Source organism: Gouania willdenowi, chromosome 9 (assembly GCF_900634775.1).
Source record: "Gouania willdenowi chromosome 9, fGouWil2.1, whole genome shotgun sequence".
Classification (NCBI taxonomy): domain Eukaryota; kingdom Metazoa; phylum Chordata; class Actinopteri; order Blenniiformes; family Gobiesocidae; genus Gouania; species Gouania willdenowi.
Genome location: NC_041052.1, coordinates 2,430,298 through 2,449,729, shown reverse-complemented (window position 1 = coordinate 2,449,729; position 19,432 = coordinate 2,430,298). Strand labels below are relative to the sequence as shown.

Sequence of the window (19,432 nt, the reverse complement as noted above, 5' to 3'; positions counted from 1 at the left end):
CAATGAAACTTCATAAAATCACACAAAATATAATAAATAGGATTAATATGATGTGCAGTTAACGTGCCTTAAAGATGCAGTATGTAAATTTTTTTGACATGAATTGGTCAAAAATCCATAATCATCTTTGAGCATATTTTAATCCAAAGTCTTCTGAGTGGACAGTGAATCTCTGGACGTTCTCCTGGCTTTAGGAATCCAGGAGTGTGACGCTGGATTTCAGCCAATCAGAGATCTTTCTACAAAGACGTGTGCTCCTTGAACTGTTTTGGGTGTTTCTATTGGCTGCTCGACTGATCACGGCAAAGCAAGGGAAAAAGGAAGACTAACCGTGAGCAACAGCATGAAGGCTTAAACATACTCGGGACTAACGGAGGACCCAGCTTTAAGTACTTTTGATGTAATGATGCTAACAGACAAACAAATAAATGATAATATATGACTCCCTTTGCAGAAGTAATAAATATTATGTCAGCCAAGATGATAAAATATAACTAGAATATTAGCTTAGAGTTAACATTAGCCTCACATTAGCATTAGCTTCATGTTCGCGTTAACCTAGAAGTAGCATTAGCCTTGCATTAGCATTATCCCAGCATTAGCCTAATGTTCGTGTTAGCTTAGCATTAGCCTAATGTCAATATTAGTCTTGTGTTAGCATTAGCTTCACGTTAGCATTAGCCTAGAAATAACATTAGCCTTGCAGAAGCAATAACCTAGCGTTAATATTAATCTAGCGTTTGCATTAGTCTAGCGTTAGCATTAGCCTAGTGTTAGTATTAGCTTAATGTTAGCATTTGCCTGGCATTAGCATTCATCTAGCAATAACAACATAGCTTAATATTAGCAATTAGGTAGAAAAAAGTACAAATGAGTTGAAAAAGTAAAAAAAAAGAATGAAAAAGGTTAAAAAAGTTGAAAAAAGATTGAAAAAGGCGTAAAAAGTTGAAATAGACCTCCTGCATCCTCACTAATGAGGAAATCTACTGATGAAAACTGACTGAATGTAAGAGCAAAGCAAAGCACAAATGTAGTTAACATGCTTTAAGTACTTTTTAATTCTTAACTAATTTGGTGATAATGGGTCTGAAAGTCAGATTTAAACCAGGAAACTTAAACCAGCAGGAGTTCTCCTAGGTTCAGTATCTACAAACTGATCCTCATCCACCCTCTGGCAACACCAGGTTATTAAAAAAGGTCCTTCACTGGAAATCTGTGCACTTTCCTTCATAATATAATAAATATTCAAATTAGAAACTTCATAAAAGCAGGAGCAGGAAGGGGAGTTGCATCATCTCCATTGGACTAATTAAGTGGGAACAATATGCAGATGATGGGATGATGTTGGGTGACGTTGGATGTTGTTGGAGCTCACGCTGCTCCAGCTGCCAATGTTTCTCTGTATCCCTGATTCTCATCAAACCAGTGGAGTGTGACGTGGCCATTATCCAAAATTAATAACCACAGCAGCATGTTTACCATCACCCACGTTTACACCCAACCTCTGTGTGTGTGTGTGTGTGTTTACGCACGTGAAACAAGAGAAGAAGTAGAAGAAGAAGACAGAAGGAGCGACGACTGGAGGGTAGATGGAGTGTGAAAGAGGAACAATTGGAGATGAAAAGAGAATATGCTGCACGCGTTGGAGTGCATGTGCTGAGCCTAATCACTCTGTCTCCATTACAGCACACTGACTATTTCTGCTCATCACATCTGACAACAACAACAACAACAACAACAACAACAACAGCTCTCAGCGTGGGTTCACTCTGTTCTGACAGCACATCTCCTCCAACAGAGAGTGGAAAATAGTGGGCGGGGCTTTGGAACGTACAGTACAGTACACACATCGTAGCAGCGCTGTGGTTTTCCTCATAAAAATGAAATAAAAGGAAAGGTCTGTGGAAACAATGACGTGAAGGAAAGAGGCCCCGCCCACTGCACATCTTCCTTAATGTGGGCCGACAGGTGGTGGAGAAACGAGACAAGGACAAATGTTTGATGGTGGCTGCTTCAGGCTCTGTTGACATTCTGCGTGGCATTTAGAAAACATCCAGGAAAATCACAGAATTAGTGAGCGAGGGATGACGTAAAACTTCCTCTGAGATTATAGCTCAATGAGTCAAAATTACAACCTTTCTTTAGGAGGAAATAAAAGCATTAGGAAACAGAGATGTTTCCATGACAATCACTGCTGTTTTTAACAGGAAATGATTTGAAAATGACTGTATGACGTTTACTTGAACTTTTATCACAGCGGGGCCACAACAATGTGATTGTCTGATCCAAAGGGATCACATGATCAATATCCATGTCAGCATTTAGAAAAATGACCAATCTGAGCATTAACGCAAGAAACAACAAAGAGTTGGAGAGTTTTTGTTGTCGTTAAGTTTGCTTTAGTTTGTTGTTTTGTATGTTTTTCTGTCACAATATGTATTGTTGTCATTTTAGTGTATTTTTGAAATCCTTTTGTGTATTTTTGAGGTCGTTTTCTGAATTTTTGAATGTTTTGGGAGTAATTTTGTGTATTGTTTGCGTCTTTTTGGAGTCATCATTTAGTTTTGGGTTGTTTTAAATGTTTTTGTTGCCGTTTTGTAAATATTTTTGGCGTTTTTTTGTCATTTTTATAGTCACCTAGTGTGTTCCTGGAGTAACTACATGCATTTCTGTTGTCCTTTTATGTTTTTCTTTTTTTTGGTAGTGTTTTGTATATATTTCTGTTATTTTGTGAATTTTCATATGTTTTTGGAGTAATTTTGTGTTTGTTTTGTGTATTTTTGGAGTGTTTTTGGAGTCATTTCCTGTATTTTTGTTGCGTATTCTTTTTTTTTTTTAGAGTTATTATGCATATTTTTTATTGTCATTTTTTTGTACATCCTTTTTTTTTCATTTTTATAGGAACCTTGTGTGTTTCTGGAGTAACTACTACATGTATTTTTGTTGTCTTTTTGTGTAATATTTTGGTAGTTTTACTGTGTATAGTCATTGCTCTGTGTTTTTGTTGTTTTATGTATTTTTGTCGTATTTTTTTGTATTTTGGGGGTAGTTTCTTTAATTTCGTTGTCCTTTTGTAAATATTTCTGTTATTTTGTGCATTTTTGTATGTTTTTGGAGTCATCTTTTGTATCTTTCTGTCATTTTGTGCATTTATTTTGAGGGCCGCTCAAACCCAGGTGGAAGGTCTGGTCTAATGTAACGTCCGTGCGTTGTGTTGGAGACATAATTAATCAGTAATCTCAGTTTAAAGCAGGTGTTAGTTAACGTATACCAGAGCACATAAAGTTAGGCTATGATTAGAGCTACACACGATGATCTAATGGAAACGCTTGTCAATGTTTCTTTGGTGAACGATCAAACAAATGGTTCCATTTACTGGAATTTACTTTCCCACAGACACAGAATGTTGAGCTAAAACAAAACAAATGCTTCTCCAGCAGTGGAAAGGTCACACAGATGTTTGTCTGATCATTCTATTCTTATTGCTGGCATTTGTTATCAAGGTATCATAACATAATACAACTGTATATATTCGGAATATGGCCCGATTTCTACAATTTCATTAAAAATGTAGAAACAAAGTGTTTCCTGTTTTTAAACAAAGCAGAGGTGAATAAATGATTGTGCATCTGTGAAAAGCTGGAAATGTCAGTTAATGTGAGTGAATTAAAGTGCAAGAAAAATAATTACGATACATACTGTAGGTTGGAAAGTAAACCTCTTTGACTTATGCATGAAAAAATATAACTAACCAGTAAAAAAGATTTACTATTTGAATAAATAAAAGCACAAGAAGATGATAATTCTTTATCAGAAAATGATATTTACTCAAAAAAAAAAAAAAAAAAAAAGATGTAAAAGGTTGAAAATTTGTCTTGATCTCCACTGTAAACACTCTTATTGACGTCGATGGAAACGTATACAGAAAGATCTGAATACAACCAAAATCTAAAGTCTTGTGTGTTGAGGAGATATCACTGGGATCAAACCAGAACGAATGGAGTCAAACCAATCACTGTCCTCTTCGTTTGGAGAAGAGAGACAAAAAAAATCACTGTAAGAATGAAGGAAAAACACTTCTATGCTTCTGTCTACAGGACTTCACATCCCATAATGCAATGCACCAAACTTTTCCAACAGTAGCTCTGCTTCCATTACTCTTGGAAATGCACAAAATCTAAATAGCGTAAAAATAAAAACTGGGAATGAAAACACCTCAAATATCAGTAAAAAGCTTTGACGCTTTCATGACGAGGTTTTTCAGACATTTCAATATTGAAATGTATCACAAAAGAGCCGTGGAAACACTTTTTCTTCTTTGTCTTCAGCATTCTATTTACTAATTATTAGTGCGATATTAGATGTGAAACAACAAAGGAATGTATAGTGTTAGGAGGAGGTTTGGAACGTCCGTCTTCCTGCAGAGAAATCTCATGAGAGTCTCTAGATGCTAAAGAGTCTTCAAAACAACATTTGATGGAAACACGGAATTACACTCTCGAAACTAAAAACTGTAACAGAAACACAACTAATGTCCTTTTTGGAGAAGAATCACAAGAAATCACAGAAACAATGAAGTAAGAAAAAAACTTCTATACATCTGTCAACAGGACTCCATATCCCACAATGCAATGCACTTTTTTTGCAATATTTGATGTGTTTCCATTTGTAATTTCTTTTAGATTTTTCACATTTCTGAGAGTAATTGAAACACAGCTACTGTCTGAAGAATTTCCTGCATTGCATTGTGGGATGTGGAGTCCCCTAAATACACCTTAGAACGTGTTTTTCCTTCATTCTTCTTCCTTCTTCAGACAAGGAAGACAGTGATTGGTTTGACTCCATTTTTGTTCTAGTTTGTTCCCACCTTTTTTTTGTTTTTAAATGTTTGCACTATCTAGATTTTGAGCGTTTCCAAGAGTAATGGAAACACAGCTAGTGTATACAGCTGAGATCAAAACAAACATTCAAGTAGCAATTTAAACCTTGTAAATTTTTTTTTTTGGAGCAAATCATCTTTGATTTATTGATGTATGAGGCCTAAACTGTGTGTTTATCTGATAAAAACTTCCATCTAGATGCAAAGCTAAATCCTTTCAGTGAATAATGTTACTTGTTAAAGTCTTTAAAAGGCTTAAATTACATTTATCTGTAGAGTTATGACAGAGTCTATCCGTGCTAACCTCGTCTGTACTGGAGCCAAACAGGCCGACCCTGCGTCCTCCGACACCTCATTGATCATCCTGGTGTATCATATTATCATCACATTTGAGCAGCTTTAACTTTTCTGCTGCCACTGCGACTTCTGCCAGCTGGCTGCCGTCGAGCACATTTGGAATGAGACTCTACGAACAAATGCCTCCAATTTTTGAGGAGGGAAGAAGTTTCAGAGGTGCGTTGGTGGGTGGGGGGGTGGGGGGGTGGGGGGGGTGAGATGAGTCTCCAATTATTTCTTGCTTTATAAGGTCCAGAAAGTCAACCTGGCCCTGTGGTCGTCGCTCATCAAGTCTAATTTCGGTGAGAGGGGACCAAATGCATAGCGGCCAATTTGGGCTCTGATTTGTGATGCACATAAGAAGTGAAGATGGGGGGAAAGAAATTGGCCCCCGAGTAGAAAAAAAAGAAAGAGAGAGAGAAAGAAAGAGATGAACAGTGATTGTTCTGTTCAAATCAAGCTGGAACAGAACCGATGAGATGAAGAATGGGAGGTTTAATCATGATTGTTCTGGAAATGCTTGTAATCAACAATCAGGACACAACATCCCTTTGTTTTATTGAGTAGTTTAGCTTAGCTTAGCATAGCTTAGCTTAGTTTAACAGGACTAAAGGTAGATCCCTCCAAACAGACAAAGAACAGTAACAAAAGTTTAGCATAAAACCAGAGTTAGAAAGTGAGAATGCAGATGTGAGTGAATTCCTCCACACTCCAACAATACCACACTATCTGAGACCAAAACCATAGAAATCACTTGTTTTTTCTTCTGTCAGTCAATTTATTGTGTGTAGTCGTCACTTTGTGTGTTTTTGTTGTTCTTTTTAATTTTTTTTGTACTTTTGTATATTTTTTTGGAGTCATTTCTTTATTTTTGTTCTTTATCTTTTTGTATATATTTTTGTTATTTTGTGAATTTTCATATGTTTTGGAGGTGATTTTGTGTATTTTTGTTGCGTTTTTGTATATTTTGGAGGTATTATGTATATTTTTCTTGTCATTTTGTATATGTTTTTGGTGTTTTGATCATTTTTGTAGGCACTTTGTGTGTTTCTGGAGTAAATACTTGTATTTTTGTTGTCCTTTTGTGTAGTTTATTTTTATATATTTTTTTATCATTTCATTGTGTATACTGCAGTTTTTTGTCTTTGTTGTTTTGTGTATTTATGAAGTCATTTTTTTGTATTTTTGTATGTTTTTTGAGTCATTTTGTGTATCTCGGTTTTTGTTTTGTCCATTTTACATCAGTATTTTCTCTTTCTTTTTAGTTTTCTTTTAAATTACATTTGATGGATAAAAACAGGAAGTCGAACTCCTTTAAAGCACAACATGCAAAAAATCTCAAATTCTCACAAAGCCAATTAATCCATGTATGTTTGTTATATGAGAGCTTTAATTCCTTTCAGAACTAGCAACTTTTTCTTGTGTTATTGGAGCAGTTTTCTGATGTTTTAGAGACTTTGACATGAAAGCAGGTTTGGTAAATGGACTTGATTTACTGTATATAATGCTTTATAAACACTAAAATAGTCCCAAATCAGCTCATTCACCCATTCACACTCACATTCACACACAAATGGGACTGAGCTGCCATGCAAGGCTTTAGCCGACCACTGGGAGTAACTTAGGGTTCAGTGTCTTGCCAAAGGACACTTTGACACAGAGACAGGTATTGACTGGATCAAACCCCCAAACCTCTGGGTCAGAAGACGACCTCCTCCACCACCTGAGCTATAGTCACACTGACAGCAGCTCCTGCCGGATTGTCCGCAATTGTACCGTTTCTACAAATAGAACATGAACGGACATAGACTTTAGTCGAGCAGCCAATAGTAACGGCCCAAACCAGCTCATGGAGCACTCTGACTGGCTGAAAAGGCAGAGTTCCAGTCCTTTCTAAAGGTTATTATGAAGTTTTGACACACAAGTTTTACACACTGCAGCTTTAAGAAAAATATGTAAATTCCAAGCCAGCAGACTTTTCTTACATTTATGTTTTATATGTTTTTAAAAAAAATATATTTGTATCTGTATATTTAACTTTGCATGGTGATAAATGAAGAAATGTGCAGTTGGTTTATGTGTTCTTCTTCTTATTATGTTTTATTTATTTATTTTTTATCTGGATTCTAATGGAATCGTTGGTTGAGTGTAACCTTACACTCCTACTGATGTCTCAGTGTTTGCAGGCGTCTGACACATAAGATAAGAAAAGATTTCCAATCAGCGAGCTAACGCTAAATGTTTGTTCATAGTGATTCTCTTTATTATCACATGAATTAAAGTAAAGAATAGAAAATCAGTGCTGGTCTCCACTGGTCTGAGACCTTCAAAATGTGGTGTGAAAAATCATCTTTATTTTTGACTATAACAACTGTACGGTCATCAAAGGATTGGTGACCAAATGTCCCTCTTTTAATTTAATTATTATTATTTTATTTTTTTATCTCATTTATTCTAATTAATTTAATTGTATTTTATTTTATCTAATCTAATTTTATGTTATTATATCAAATTGTATTTCATCTATTTAAATCAAGCACTTTCCTTCCAAAAATAGGAAGAATCAGATTTCAAAATGTTCAAAAAACTCATTCAACTTTAAAAATGATTCCGGATTTCTGACCCTATAATCTGTGCGATGCCATTGGCTGTTTTCCTGCTGCTTTGATCATATGATGGCTCACATTTCCAGAGGCTGTGACCTTTGAAAAGCACATTCTCACACTGTGGTCCCATCATCACCAGACGACAAAACACCAGCACTAAGTCACATCGTTTCTCCCCGAGAAATGACGGTGACCAACAAATAAAGAAAGCACAGCCATCACAATGTGGCCGTCAGACTGTGACCGTAGGAAGTCCATATTAGATCATCATTTCTCCCGTTGGTGCTCCAGGAAGCAGCTACCACTGGCTTTTTCCTCTCGTTTTATTTTGAAAAGAGAAGAAAAAACAGTGAGGAAGAAAAGAGAAAATGAATGAAGTGCTTTACCACCCACAAAGCTCCATCTATCCCACGTCCTCCTGTCTGCAGGGACAAATTGATGGTGGAAATGAGGGGTCATTTCCTTTGCCTGTTTACCTGCTCACAGCAGACGGTCATTATCAGTTTGAGACTCACAGACCAACGCAGGACGACCATTGGTTCCCACAGAGAGATGGAGTCTTTGTTGTAAAGAGAGGAATACATTTTTAAACCTTTGGGGCAACAGAAACTTACATAGCAAAACATTTAGTATTTTTTGACGAGGTCGGCACAAGTGTTCTCTTTTTAGGAAATCAAAATATGGTCACTCCCAGGGGTCTGCAACCTGCGGTTCTGGAGCCTCATGTGGCTCTTTGACTCTTTTGCAATGGCTCCCTACAGCTTTAAAAAAATATTGAAATCAAGAGTTATTTTTTTTACAGTGGCTATTACTGATTAATGATAAATAAAATCATGATATAACAATTTGTTAACCTTAAAATAAATCACGTTGTGCAATGACTCAGCACATTCCTACTTCACCTCCTACAACATCTACAGATCATCAACTTTCCTGCACCTGTGGCTAACCTTAAAGGGGACATATCATGGTTTTAAAATCTTCCCTTTTACATATAAATCATACAGTTGTGGTCTATATAAAGCGGAACTGCAATGCTTGGGTCTGAATTCCTCATTATTATAGCTCCACCCCTTTTCTACCCCTTTTCTGATGTGCTTCTGAGAGCAACTCGTTTTGGTGCTGTCTCTTTAAATGCAAATGAGACACTCCATACCCCGCCCCCTCTTCAGGTGACACTCGGTTCAACTCCACCCTGCTCGGCCATTTTTGTAGTTTGATAGAAGAGATACGGCTATGTAGCGGAGCATAAACTTTTTATTCAGAGGTTATTTACAAAATGTCAACAACAGAAGACTTGTCCATCCAGCCTTACATGTTTGAGCCAGAGTCTGACCCAGCGGAGCGAGATGAAAATGAAGATGATGAACCTGCAGAACCCTAACAAGTGAGCTAACACAAGCACCGAGCTAACGCTAGCGCCGAGCTAACGCTAGCGCCGAGCTAACGTCATGAAATGCATTTTAATACAGTCTTTTCAAAGACAAAAACAGCAAAATGAAATGACTAATGAAAACTTTAGACATAAATTAAATCACGTAGGCCATATCATCAAGGATCTAAAACGAGCACACAGCGCTAACATATGAAGACGGTGCAACTGCTAATGCTAACAAAACAATGACAGGGACGTCTTATCATCACACTTTTTAGCGTTATTTACAGCTTACCGAAGTGTATATATATATATATATATATATATATATATATAGCAAAAAATACTTCATGATAATACATTATTAGTTTTGCTCCAAGCAATAAAAGTTGTACTGAAGATTTTTCAATCAAAATGTGCCTTGTATATATTACATCCAGGCCAAATATGACATAGTTTTTCAAATTGAATGTTGGTTTGCGTGCTTGTTTTTTCTTCAAAACTAAATAAAAATTCCAACATTATTTCAACTCCATTATTTTAACTCCATGTAACTTCAGAATTAGCTGCTAGTTATACAAGTAAACTTTCCACTTCCTGCTTCGAGCACACACTTTTCTATTCCTCAATATTCTCACAGGTGATCGAGGCAAAACATACGCCGAACCAGAGCAGTTAATACCAATATGGAATCAATCAATGCAGCTAAGAATCATTCATTCAACCTGTGTGTATGTGTGTGTGTGTGTGTGTGTGTGTGTGTGTGTGTGTGTGTGCGTGTGTGTGTGTGTGTGTGTGTGTGTGTGTGTGTGTGTGTGTGTGTGTGTGTGTGTGTGTGTAAAAAGTGGATGATATACAGTAAGAATTGAGCTAGACTGTGTTTTGATTGAAAGGACGCTGTGAGATATCACCACCAACTTCCCACGACACGCCTGCTGTAAAAATATGTGAATTGTTTGATACAAACACAGTAGAACACACCAGAATCAATCCAATATCACGCTCACACTGCAGTGCGATGGGCAGAGGAGCCGTGGGTGTAAATCAATAGATTAAATGAAAGCATATGAATGAAACACCAGCTAATAAATAAAAGAGGATAAGGTTTACTCGTGCTGTCATTGACAATAGCAGCTCCTCCCACTGAGACGCTGGGAAATTCTGACTACAGGTGCAGCCAGAACAACCTGGAGCTCAACGCTTTAAAGACAGTGGAGATGATAGCAGACTTCAGGAAGAACCCATCCCCCCTCACCCCCCTCACCCTGGGAGACTCTACAGTGAGCTCTGTGGAGTACTTCTGCTTCCTGGGGACCATCATCACCCAGGACCTCAAGTGGGAGCTGAACATCAGCTCCCAAATCAAAAAAGCTCAGCAGAGGATGTACTTCCTGCGGCAGCTGAAGAAGTTCAGTCTGCCAACAAAGATGATGGTGAACTTCTACAGCTCCATCATCCAGTCCATCCTCTGCTCCTCCATCACCATCTGGTACGCTGTAGCTACGGCCAAGGACAAGGCCAGACTGCAGCGTATCATCCACTCTGCAGAGAAGGTCATCAGCTGCAATCTGCCCTCCCTCCAGGACCTGTACGCCTCCAGGATTTTGAGGCGTGCAGGAAAGATTGTGGCCGACCCCTCCCACCCCGGTCATAAACTGTTTCAATCTCTCCCTTCTGGAAGAAGGTTTAGGTCCATCAGGACCAGAACCTCCAGACACAAAAACAGCTTCTTTCCCTCTGCCACCATCCACATGAACACACCCCAAGTCACCCACTGAACCCCCCCCCCCCACCCGATCACCACCTCCATGATGACATTATCTGCTGCACTGTATATATATATATATATATATATATATATATATATATATATATATATATATATATTTATATTTATCCTATTTACCCTTTATTCTCTATCTATCCTTTATTTATCCCTCATCCTTTATATTTATCATTATTATTATTATTATTGTTATTGTTGCTGGGTTGTTCTTTGTTTTTTTCTTTATTTTTTATTTTTTCTTTTTTTTGTTGTTTGTTTTGTGCACCAACTACCAAGACAAATTCCTTGTACTGTCCTTAAAACTGTACATGGCCATTAAAAACATTTCTGATTCTGATTCTGAAATACACGGATAGGGAACGTTAAAAATATGAGTGAGTTTTATCTATTTTGTGAGGTTGATTTTAGACGTTCAAGCTCCCAAAGCCTACAAATAAAAACAACAGAAAGGTAACTGGTGGTTACTAACAGTGGAATTTGATTAACAAATATAAAGCTTTATAACAAAGTAATTCATATTTTTACAGTTAATTTTAAAGAATTAATCTTTAATTGTGAATTAGAAATATTTTAAATATGTAAATATTCATATTGTGTGCAACATAAAGCAGTTACCACTTACCCTTTTTGTAGTTATAAGTATATTTACTAGGGCTGGGACTTTAACACGTTAATCAGAGATTCATTTAAATTACTCAAGATTCATTAATTAATTAGATAATTTTTTTATTGAGTCCCACCACTAATATTTCCTACTCCTGTTTTTCCACACCCTACTGTCATCATGTGCAATAATATTTATTCATTTTTACTGTTTAATATTTACTTGTTTTGTTAAAATCCTCAATTTTTTGTCTATATCTGCAGCAGTAAAATCTTTTTGTACATAATTTTATAATTTATTATTCGCAGTACTCATTTACCTCACTCATAAGTTTATAGTTTGTTTAAATATTTAGTTTTTTTATGTCTATTTTGTATATTTTTATGATGCTTTTGTGTATTCCTTTCTGCACAGGGTATATTGTGTATTTGCTTTTTTGTTTTAACTCTTAATTTCCTTGTTGTGGGATTAATAAAGCACAATATAATCTAAATTAAATATATATATATATATATACAGTGAAAACCAACATTTTATTCTGATTTTGTTCTTCGCAGCTGATTCTGAGTGAGTAGTTGTTAAGTTAAGACTGAGTTTATGCATTTGTCTGGACAGTGATCAGTGTGTGTGTGTGTGTGTGTGTCTGAACCAATAAAGCTAAACTCAGACATACCTGTCGTTGATGCTCCAGTTGAGGCAGAGGTTGAGGGAGCTGAGGTTACGACATTTCCTCACCACCTCCATCACCGTCTCGTTGTTGAGCTCAGAAATGTGTCGCAGATCCAGGACACTGAGGTTACACAACTGCAACAACACACACACACACACACACAACATTTCACACATTTTATCCTCACAATGTTTGTGTGTTGGTTTTCCTCCATACAAAGGTTTGGAGAAACAATGGAGTAAAATGTGTGTTCAGGAAAAACGCCGACAGTCAAAGATCTTAAAGCTGCTGGAGGATAATTTTATATCAGACAAAAACAATAAATCAAACATCATTTGCTCAAAAAAATAACATGTTATGGTTGAAATTTCTGCTTAAGTTTGTTTTGATCTCCACTGTAAACACTCTTATTGACATTGTTGGAAATGTTTGGTGCACTGCATTGTGGGATGTGGAGTCCTGTAGACTGAGGCAGAAAAGTGTTTTTAATTCATTATTATCAGGATTTCTTGTCATTTTGTGTAGTTTTTTAGGGTCAATTTGTAAAAAAAAAAAAATTGGTTGTTATTCTGCATTTTTCAGTCAAATTATATGTTTTATGTGGAGTGGGAATTTGTGTATTTTTGAAGTGATTTTATGTTTTCTGTCGTTATTTTTTTTAATGTATTTTTCAGTCGTGTGTATGTATTGAAGTTTTTTGTGCATTTGGGTTGCGTTATTGTCCATTTTTCAGTGAATTTGTGTGTTTCGTGGGTTTTTTTGTGTATTTTTGAAGTTATTTCGTGTTTTTGCTTTGCTGTTTTTGGAATATTTCTTGTCGTTCTGTGTATGTTTTAAACTTGTTTGTGCATTTTAGTTGTTATTCTGCATTTTTCTGTCAATTTGGGATTTTTTGTGCATTTTTTTGTGTATTTCTGCTGGTACTTAGTGTATTGTATGTATGTTTTCTTAACTATACTTTCTTGTTGTTACTTACAGTATATAGAAGTGTTTTTACTTTCCTTTTACTGTGATTTCTTGTGTTTGCCACTAAAAACTCTACCAAAGTGACGTCCCAACATTTCTGGTGTTTTCACTGAGTGAAGTTTTGCCCAAACATTAGTGTTTGTTTACACAGAAAGATCCGTCTCACCTTTTAAATAATTCCAAGTTTAACAATCATCCATACTGGATGAATTCCTGTCACTTTAACACACTGACACCTGCAGACACGAGTGAGTACACGTACACGTGCACGTACTCCCGTAGGGTCACTTAGACACCAGGGATGTGAGATAATAGAAGCATGATATTCCAGCTCGTGGAGCTAAATGTCACGGCCGAGGCTAAAGAGAAAACAAGCTAACAAGCTAACAGTGGGTGTTAACATCAGCCTACCAGCTGGAAATCACATGGGAAATGGATAAGGGGTGTGTGCGTGTGTGTGCAGGAGGACAAACATACACCATATATTACAAATACTACTAAACACCTACTTATCTCAGAGCTACTGTTGATCTCACACCTTCTGTGATAAAATCTTTCAGGTTTGGGGTTAATTATATACTGTATATAGATATATTTTTTTTTTAAATTACAACTATGTCTTAAATAACAACTTCATTATGATTATGTTGACCAGCATTTTTTCCAATTAAAAATTACAAATATAATTTTTCTCATAAAATGGAACTTTCTTCTTGTGTTAGCTTTCTGTTAGCATCTCTAATGCTAAAGGCTAATGTCTTAAATCAGCTGTAAAATACACTAATAAATATTATCAATCATCTAATTAGTTTCTAATCTCTTGGTTTCCTTGTTAGGCTTCCTAATCAATGAAAATATTGGTATTAATATCGTTGGTGTGCGCGTCTGAGCTTTTTTTTATTTCAGTTTAATAAATATAAAATACAGAAATAAAAAAAATGAATTCTAAAAATAGAATAAAAATTTTATTTTATTTTTTCAATTTTAATTTCCAAAATAATTTTTTTTTAATAAAATGTAAACATTTCATTAATTTAAATACAAGTTTAAAATGCTTTTTTTAATATAAAATGCAGATATATATATATATATATTTTAAACAAAATATATGAATGCATTTTTTTAAATAAGATGTACTTTCAAAAAAAATATGTAAAAATGTAATTCATTAAAAAAAAAATTAAAATATAATTTTAATAAGTTATTTATTTGATTTTATCATATTATTACTAGATATTTCCAGGTGACCCAAGGTTAAAAAACTAATATTGTTCCCCACGTTCCCATGCCAATAAAGGATATCTCATCAATTACAATTATAATTACATCATAAGTGTAATTAATTATCAACTACACAATTATAATTAAAAATGACCAAATCCCTGAAAGCTTTTTTGCTTCACATACTATAATATATCACAGTTTGCTGCTCGTGCAAGAATAAAGCTATTAATTTAATAAGATTAACAACCTGTACAATTAGTGTCATGTTTAGTGGAAGCAATTATACATAAAAATGCTGCAAATATTCACAATTTCTAAAATCCACTGATAATATTCAAGTCATTCACATCAATGGAAAAAAGCACTTCCTCTCTCTGCTCCACACACAGCGACACGTACAAACGCTTCTTTTTCTCTCCAGAATAATAAGCCTGAAGTCACGTTTTAAAAGCCCCGACATCAAAAGTGGAGTTTACGCTTAGAAACTTCAAAAAAAACGCTGTTTTTGTGCTGAACAGACTTCTTACTACAGCCAATGGGAGCGCTTTGATTGATGCCAGTAGCCAATCAGAGAGCAGGATGACCAGAGTGTGTGTGGATTGGCTGCGTGTGTAGCTAGGGCACACACACACACACACGCACACACACAAAATACTGTATATATATATATATATATTTCAGTAAGAAAAAGAGACATTTATAGCAGAAAATACAACTCTGACAACGTAAACTGGAAAACCACACACACTAAAAATGTAAATTCAGATTTATCCGACAGCTACGAATAAAATACGATACGCAGTGTGTATTATCACGTTCCTAAATCAAATGATTGGCGAAAAAAAAAAGAAAAAAATAGAAAACAAGATAAGAATTCAGGAGAGTGAACATCGATCCTTGAAAGAACTTTCCACCAACATTCGGGAAGAAAAAAAAAACTCCCGTTGGAAAGAAAAGTGAGTGACAGAGTAAAAGTGGATGGATGGAGGGAGGGAGGGAGGTAACGGGGAGGGGGGGGAGGGTGATTTTGGTGGAGGTTTCGGCACAGTTTTCTCTCTCGTTGGCTGAGCTCTGTAACCAGGCAGAGTTTTTCTCGTCTCCTGAACCTAAAATTATTATTCAGACCATTCCATGAAAACAGTGAAAGCAGCAGAAGAAGAAAAAGCAGCAGCAGCAGCAGCAGCTCAGAGGGCAGCGTGACATTAGATCAACATGAAGAAAAACCAGTAAAAAAAAGACTCTACGTTAACATTAAAATACAGTACAAGTCAATATAAACCACTGATGAGTTTAATAATGGTTAAATACGGTTATATTTAATTGGTTTTTTGCTCTTTTTCTTTTCTTCTTCCAAACCTATGACTTTTAACTAAAAATGAATAATTCAATGAAATGTGATAATCTGTCGCTGTCTGTTGATCCAGAGAAAAACCGACCATTTGTCCAGGTTTACCCCCAATAAAAAAAAAAGAAACGGGAGTAAAACATCCACGATAATTAATGAAGTCATACAGATAAAACAATACCTACAAATGTTGGTGTTTTGTTCTGATTCAAGCTTTTTTTATCTGAAAATACCTTTTTTTTGTGCAATAGATTAAATTTGTTGTACAAATGACCGCAGACAGGAACAACTTTATTTGTAGGAGGTTAAATTATAAAGACATGGATACCAATAGGTTATAATGAGCAACTTTTATCAAGTGTGATTTTCTGATTAAGATCCATGTCATTAATTAGAATAATGACCAATCAGAGCATTAATACAGGAAAAAACAAATAGGTTATGTCTTTTGTTGTTGTTTTGTGTGTTTTTGTGTGTCATTTAGGGTCTTTTTAGTGATGATTTTGAATATGTTTCCGTCATTCTCTATATTTTTGTTGTTGTTTTGTGTTTTTTTTTTACTCTTGTTGTTTGTTGTTGTCAGTTTGTATATTTTCTAATAAATTATTTATAGCCATCTTATGTGTTTGTTTAGTGTATGTTTGTTCTCATGTTTGTGTATTCTTGGTGATATTTTGTACTTTTATTTGTGGTTTTTTTGTGTGTTTTTGTTGTCGTCTTGTGTCATTTTTTTTCCTTTTGTTGTCTTGTGTGCTGTGAGTCACTCTGTTGTGCTTTTGTTGTTGTTTTGTGTATTTTTGTTGATGTTTTAAGATTTTGTTTTTGTGTGTGGATGTTTTGTTGTTTTGTATAGTTTTATTTCATTTTGTGTATTTTTGCTGTTTTTGTCTATAATTTTATATGTATTTGGGAGTGAATTACTGCACTTTTTTCTGTACTTTTCTGTTATTTTGTGTGTTTACTTTGGGAGTCGCACTTGGCCCCCAGTTGCCCATGTTATCTCACTTCTTCTTCTTCTGTGATTCTTCTATAAGCGGTACACAATGTGTGCATTGCTAAGCTAGCACTCAATTGGAAGCAGTTTGATTGACAGCTGCATCTGTTCAAGGAAATGTAATTTTAAAAGAACCATACATAAAAAGGTCATAAATTTAAAGTTTTGGTCCATGTTCTACAATCACGCTTTGTTTCATTTCTTCTGGTGAGTTCATAAACCATTGCGTCCATGTGTAACTTTAGGGAAACTAAAACAAATCAAGTCCAAAGTCCAATAAAATTGCCACATTAAATTCAAATAAAACACATTGCTGTTTTAAGGACGTGTTTTTCCTTTGGCGAGGTGTGGACAGGAGTTGAATATTTGAAGAGTTTAATTTTACACTTCATTATGAGAGTGCGTCACACTTGCTGCTGCCAACACGCCAGACCGTAAAGTTATAATAACCTGGACTATTACTACATATATTTACACAGCTTCAGACGCCATCATGGGCACAGGATGTGATGTCACTGTTCAAAAACAGTGCTGAGTTGATGACTGACGAGCGGCTGAATAACGGGACGGACAGAGTGAGCAATGTTTTAGTCATAAAGTTATGTTGAATTTGGAAACAAGGAGTAAATCAATTTCTTATTACAGTGTTTTGTATGTAAAAGGTAAATCTGAGTGAAATGACATAAAGTTATACTTTCTAGTCAAAGTTTCTACAAATGAAGGAGAGTCAAGTTTAACCAATATATGATATCTAGTACTCAATGTACTTCATATTAAAGAAATAATTGTTACTAGTAATACAATTTAAGCCATTTTTCTTATTTTTCTGCAACTTCACCAAACTTGCCATATTTTAACATATTTTCATCACTTTTTCTTGCCATATTTTTGCATTTTTGCTACATTACTCCCATTTCTGATACTTCTCCATCACATTTTAATGCTTTTTCTGCACTTATAAACCTTTTCCACCTAATGTCACACATGTTGACGTATTATTGTCACTTTTAACCTCTTTTCACCATATTTCATGCTTTTTTTTTGCCAATTTAACCACATTCATGATTTGCCATGTCAAATATTGGCCAATTTTAACTCATATCAATATTGACACTTTAAACCCTGTTTCTCTCCATTTTTGACCAATTTATGTGGTTTTCAAAATCCCATTTCACCATCTTTTCCACCATTCTTGGTCACTTTTAACCCATTTCATTTCTGATTAAAACAAGGATTTCCATCTTTAAAGGGCTCATGTTAAGCTAAATGAACTTTTCTGAGCTTTAAACATGATAAAGGTCTATTATGGCTTCATACACATGCCCAAAGTGTTTTTTCATTGAGTCCATCAATCGTTAGTTAGAGGGTGATTTGTTCCTTTCTTACTGCAGGGGGAGCACAAACACCTCGCTACTATTTGATGACACGTTCCCACTTTGATGACGAATTTGAAGTGGCACTGAGCTGGAGAAGGTCTCTCCAGGAAGCTCTCTACCGTGATTGACATGTAAGCAGACACGCCCACAAAGGTGAGCATTTCAGCATCCTTTGTGCAGTGCTATGTATGTATTTTCTACAGTCTATGTATGAACTGGTGAATGCCCCGCCCCCATGCTCTGTCTCGTGTTTATAAGTAAGTAAGTACTGTTTTATTTCTATAGCACCTTTCACAGACAGAGGTCACAAAGTGCTTTACATATCTGCTCATTCACATTTACACACCAACGGGACAGAGCTGCCATACAAGGAACTAGTCAACCACTGGGAGCAACATGGGCTTCAGTGTCTTGCCCAAGGACACTTCGACACATAGACCAGTGTAGACCGGGATCGAACCACCAACCTCTCGATCAGAGAGATTATAAAGCAGCATGAGCTCGGCTACGGAGTGGGTGGGAGGAGGGCGGGCCGTCCTCTGGCCCTACGTCACCCGTGTGGGGAGGAGGAAGTCAGTGTCCCGTCTATAGACACGCCCACTCATGAATATGCATAAGTAGGATGAAAATCACCCTTTTCGTGTAAAGTTGCTCAGAAAGTGACTTTTCAGAGGTTAAAACTCTGGAAAACAGGTGAGTTTGAGAAAATAAACCTCAAATATTATGTTTTTGGGGTTCTTGATATGGGACCTTTAAGATAATAAACGTTCCTGGATAACAGTGGATATTATTCAGATGAATAAATAAATGTGGTTATTACAGATTCATAGAACAATAGACCATCATTTTACTGACTTTATGGATGGACCCCAAAAATCTCTCCCCTTTATTCCCCCTTATAGATGGTCCTGTCTCCACATGACTGTTCTTCAATGTTCATGTACATACAGTATACTCCAAATGTGATACTAGTAGAGCTAAACTATGGTTATTACATGCATGATCAATCCACACACTCCTGATTAATGAAGATGGTCAGAGTTTATCACTTAAAGTTTATCCCAAATGTTGAGATTTAGACTAAAGTCACAGGGAGTTGTTGAGGTGTTTTCTAGCTCGTCTTTGTGCGTTGGTGAGTGTGTGAGACTCAGTGTGTGTGAGACTCAGTGTGTGTGAGACTCAGTGTGTGTGAGACTCAGTGTGTGTGAGACTCAGTGTGTGTGAGACCCAGTGTGTGTGAGACTCAGTGTGTGTGAGACCCAGTGTGTGTG

At 35.9% G+C, this 19,432-nt stretch overlaps 1 protein-coding gene across 1 annotated transcript in view; it reads right to left on the bottom strand.

Annotated features, from left to right (window-relative positions):
• The window catches only part of fbxl17 (F-box and leucine-rich repeat protein 17), a 225,870-nt gene that overhangs the window by 178,648 nt on the left and 27,790 nt on the right, over nucleotides 1-19,432 (bottom strand). The window contains exon 2 of the mRNA XM_028456884.1: nucleotides 12,260-12,390. Coding sequence (XP_028312685.1) covers nucleotides 12,260-12,390 — 131 coding nt within the window. The remainder of the gene's footprint in view (nucleotides 1-12,259; nucleotides 12,391-19,432) is intronic.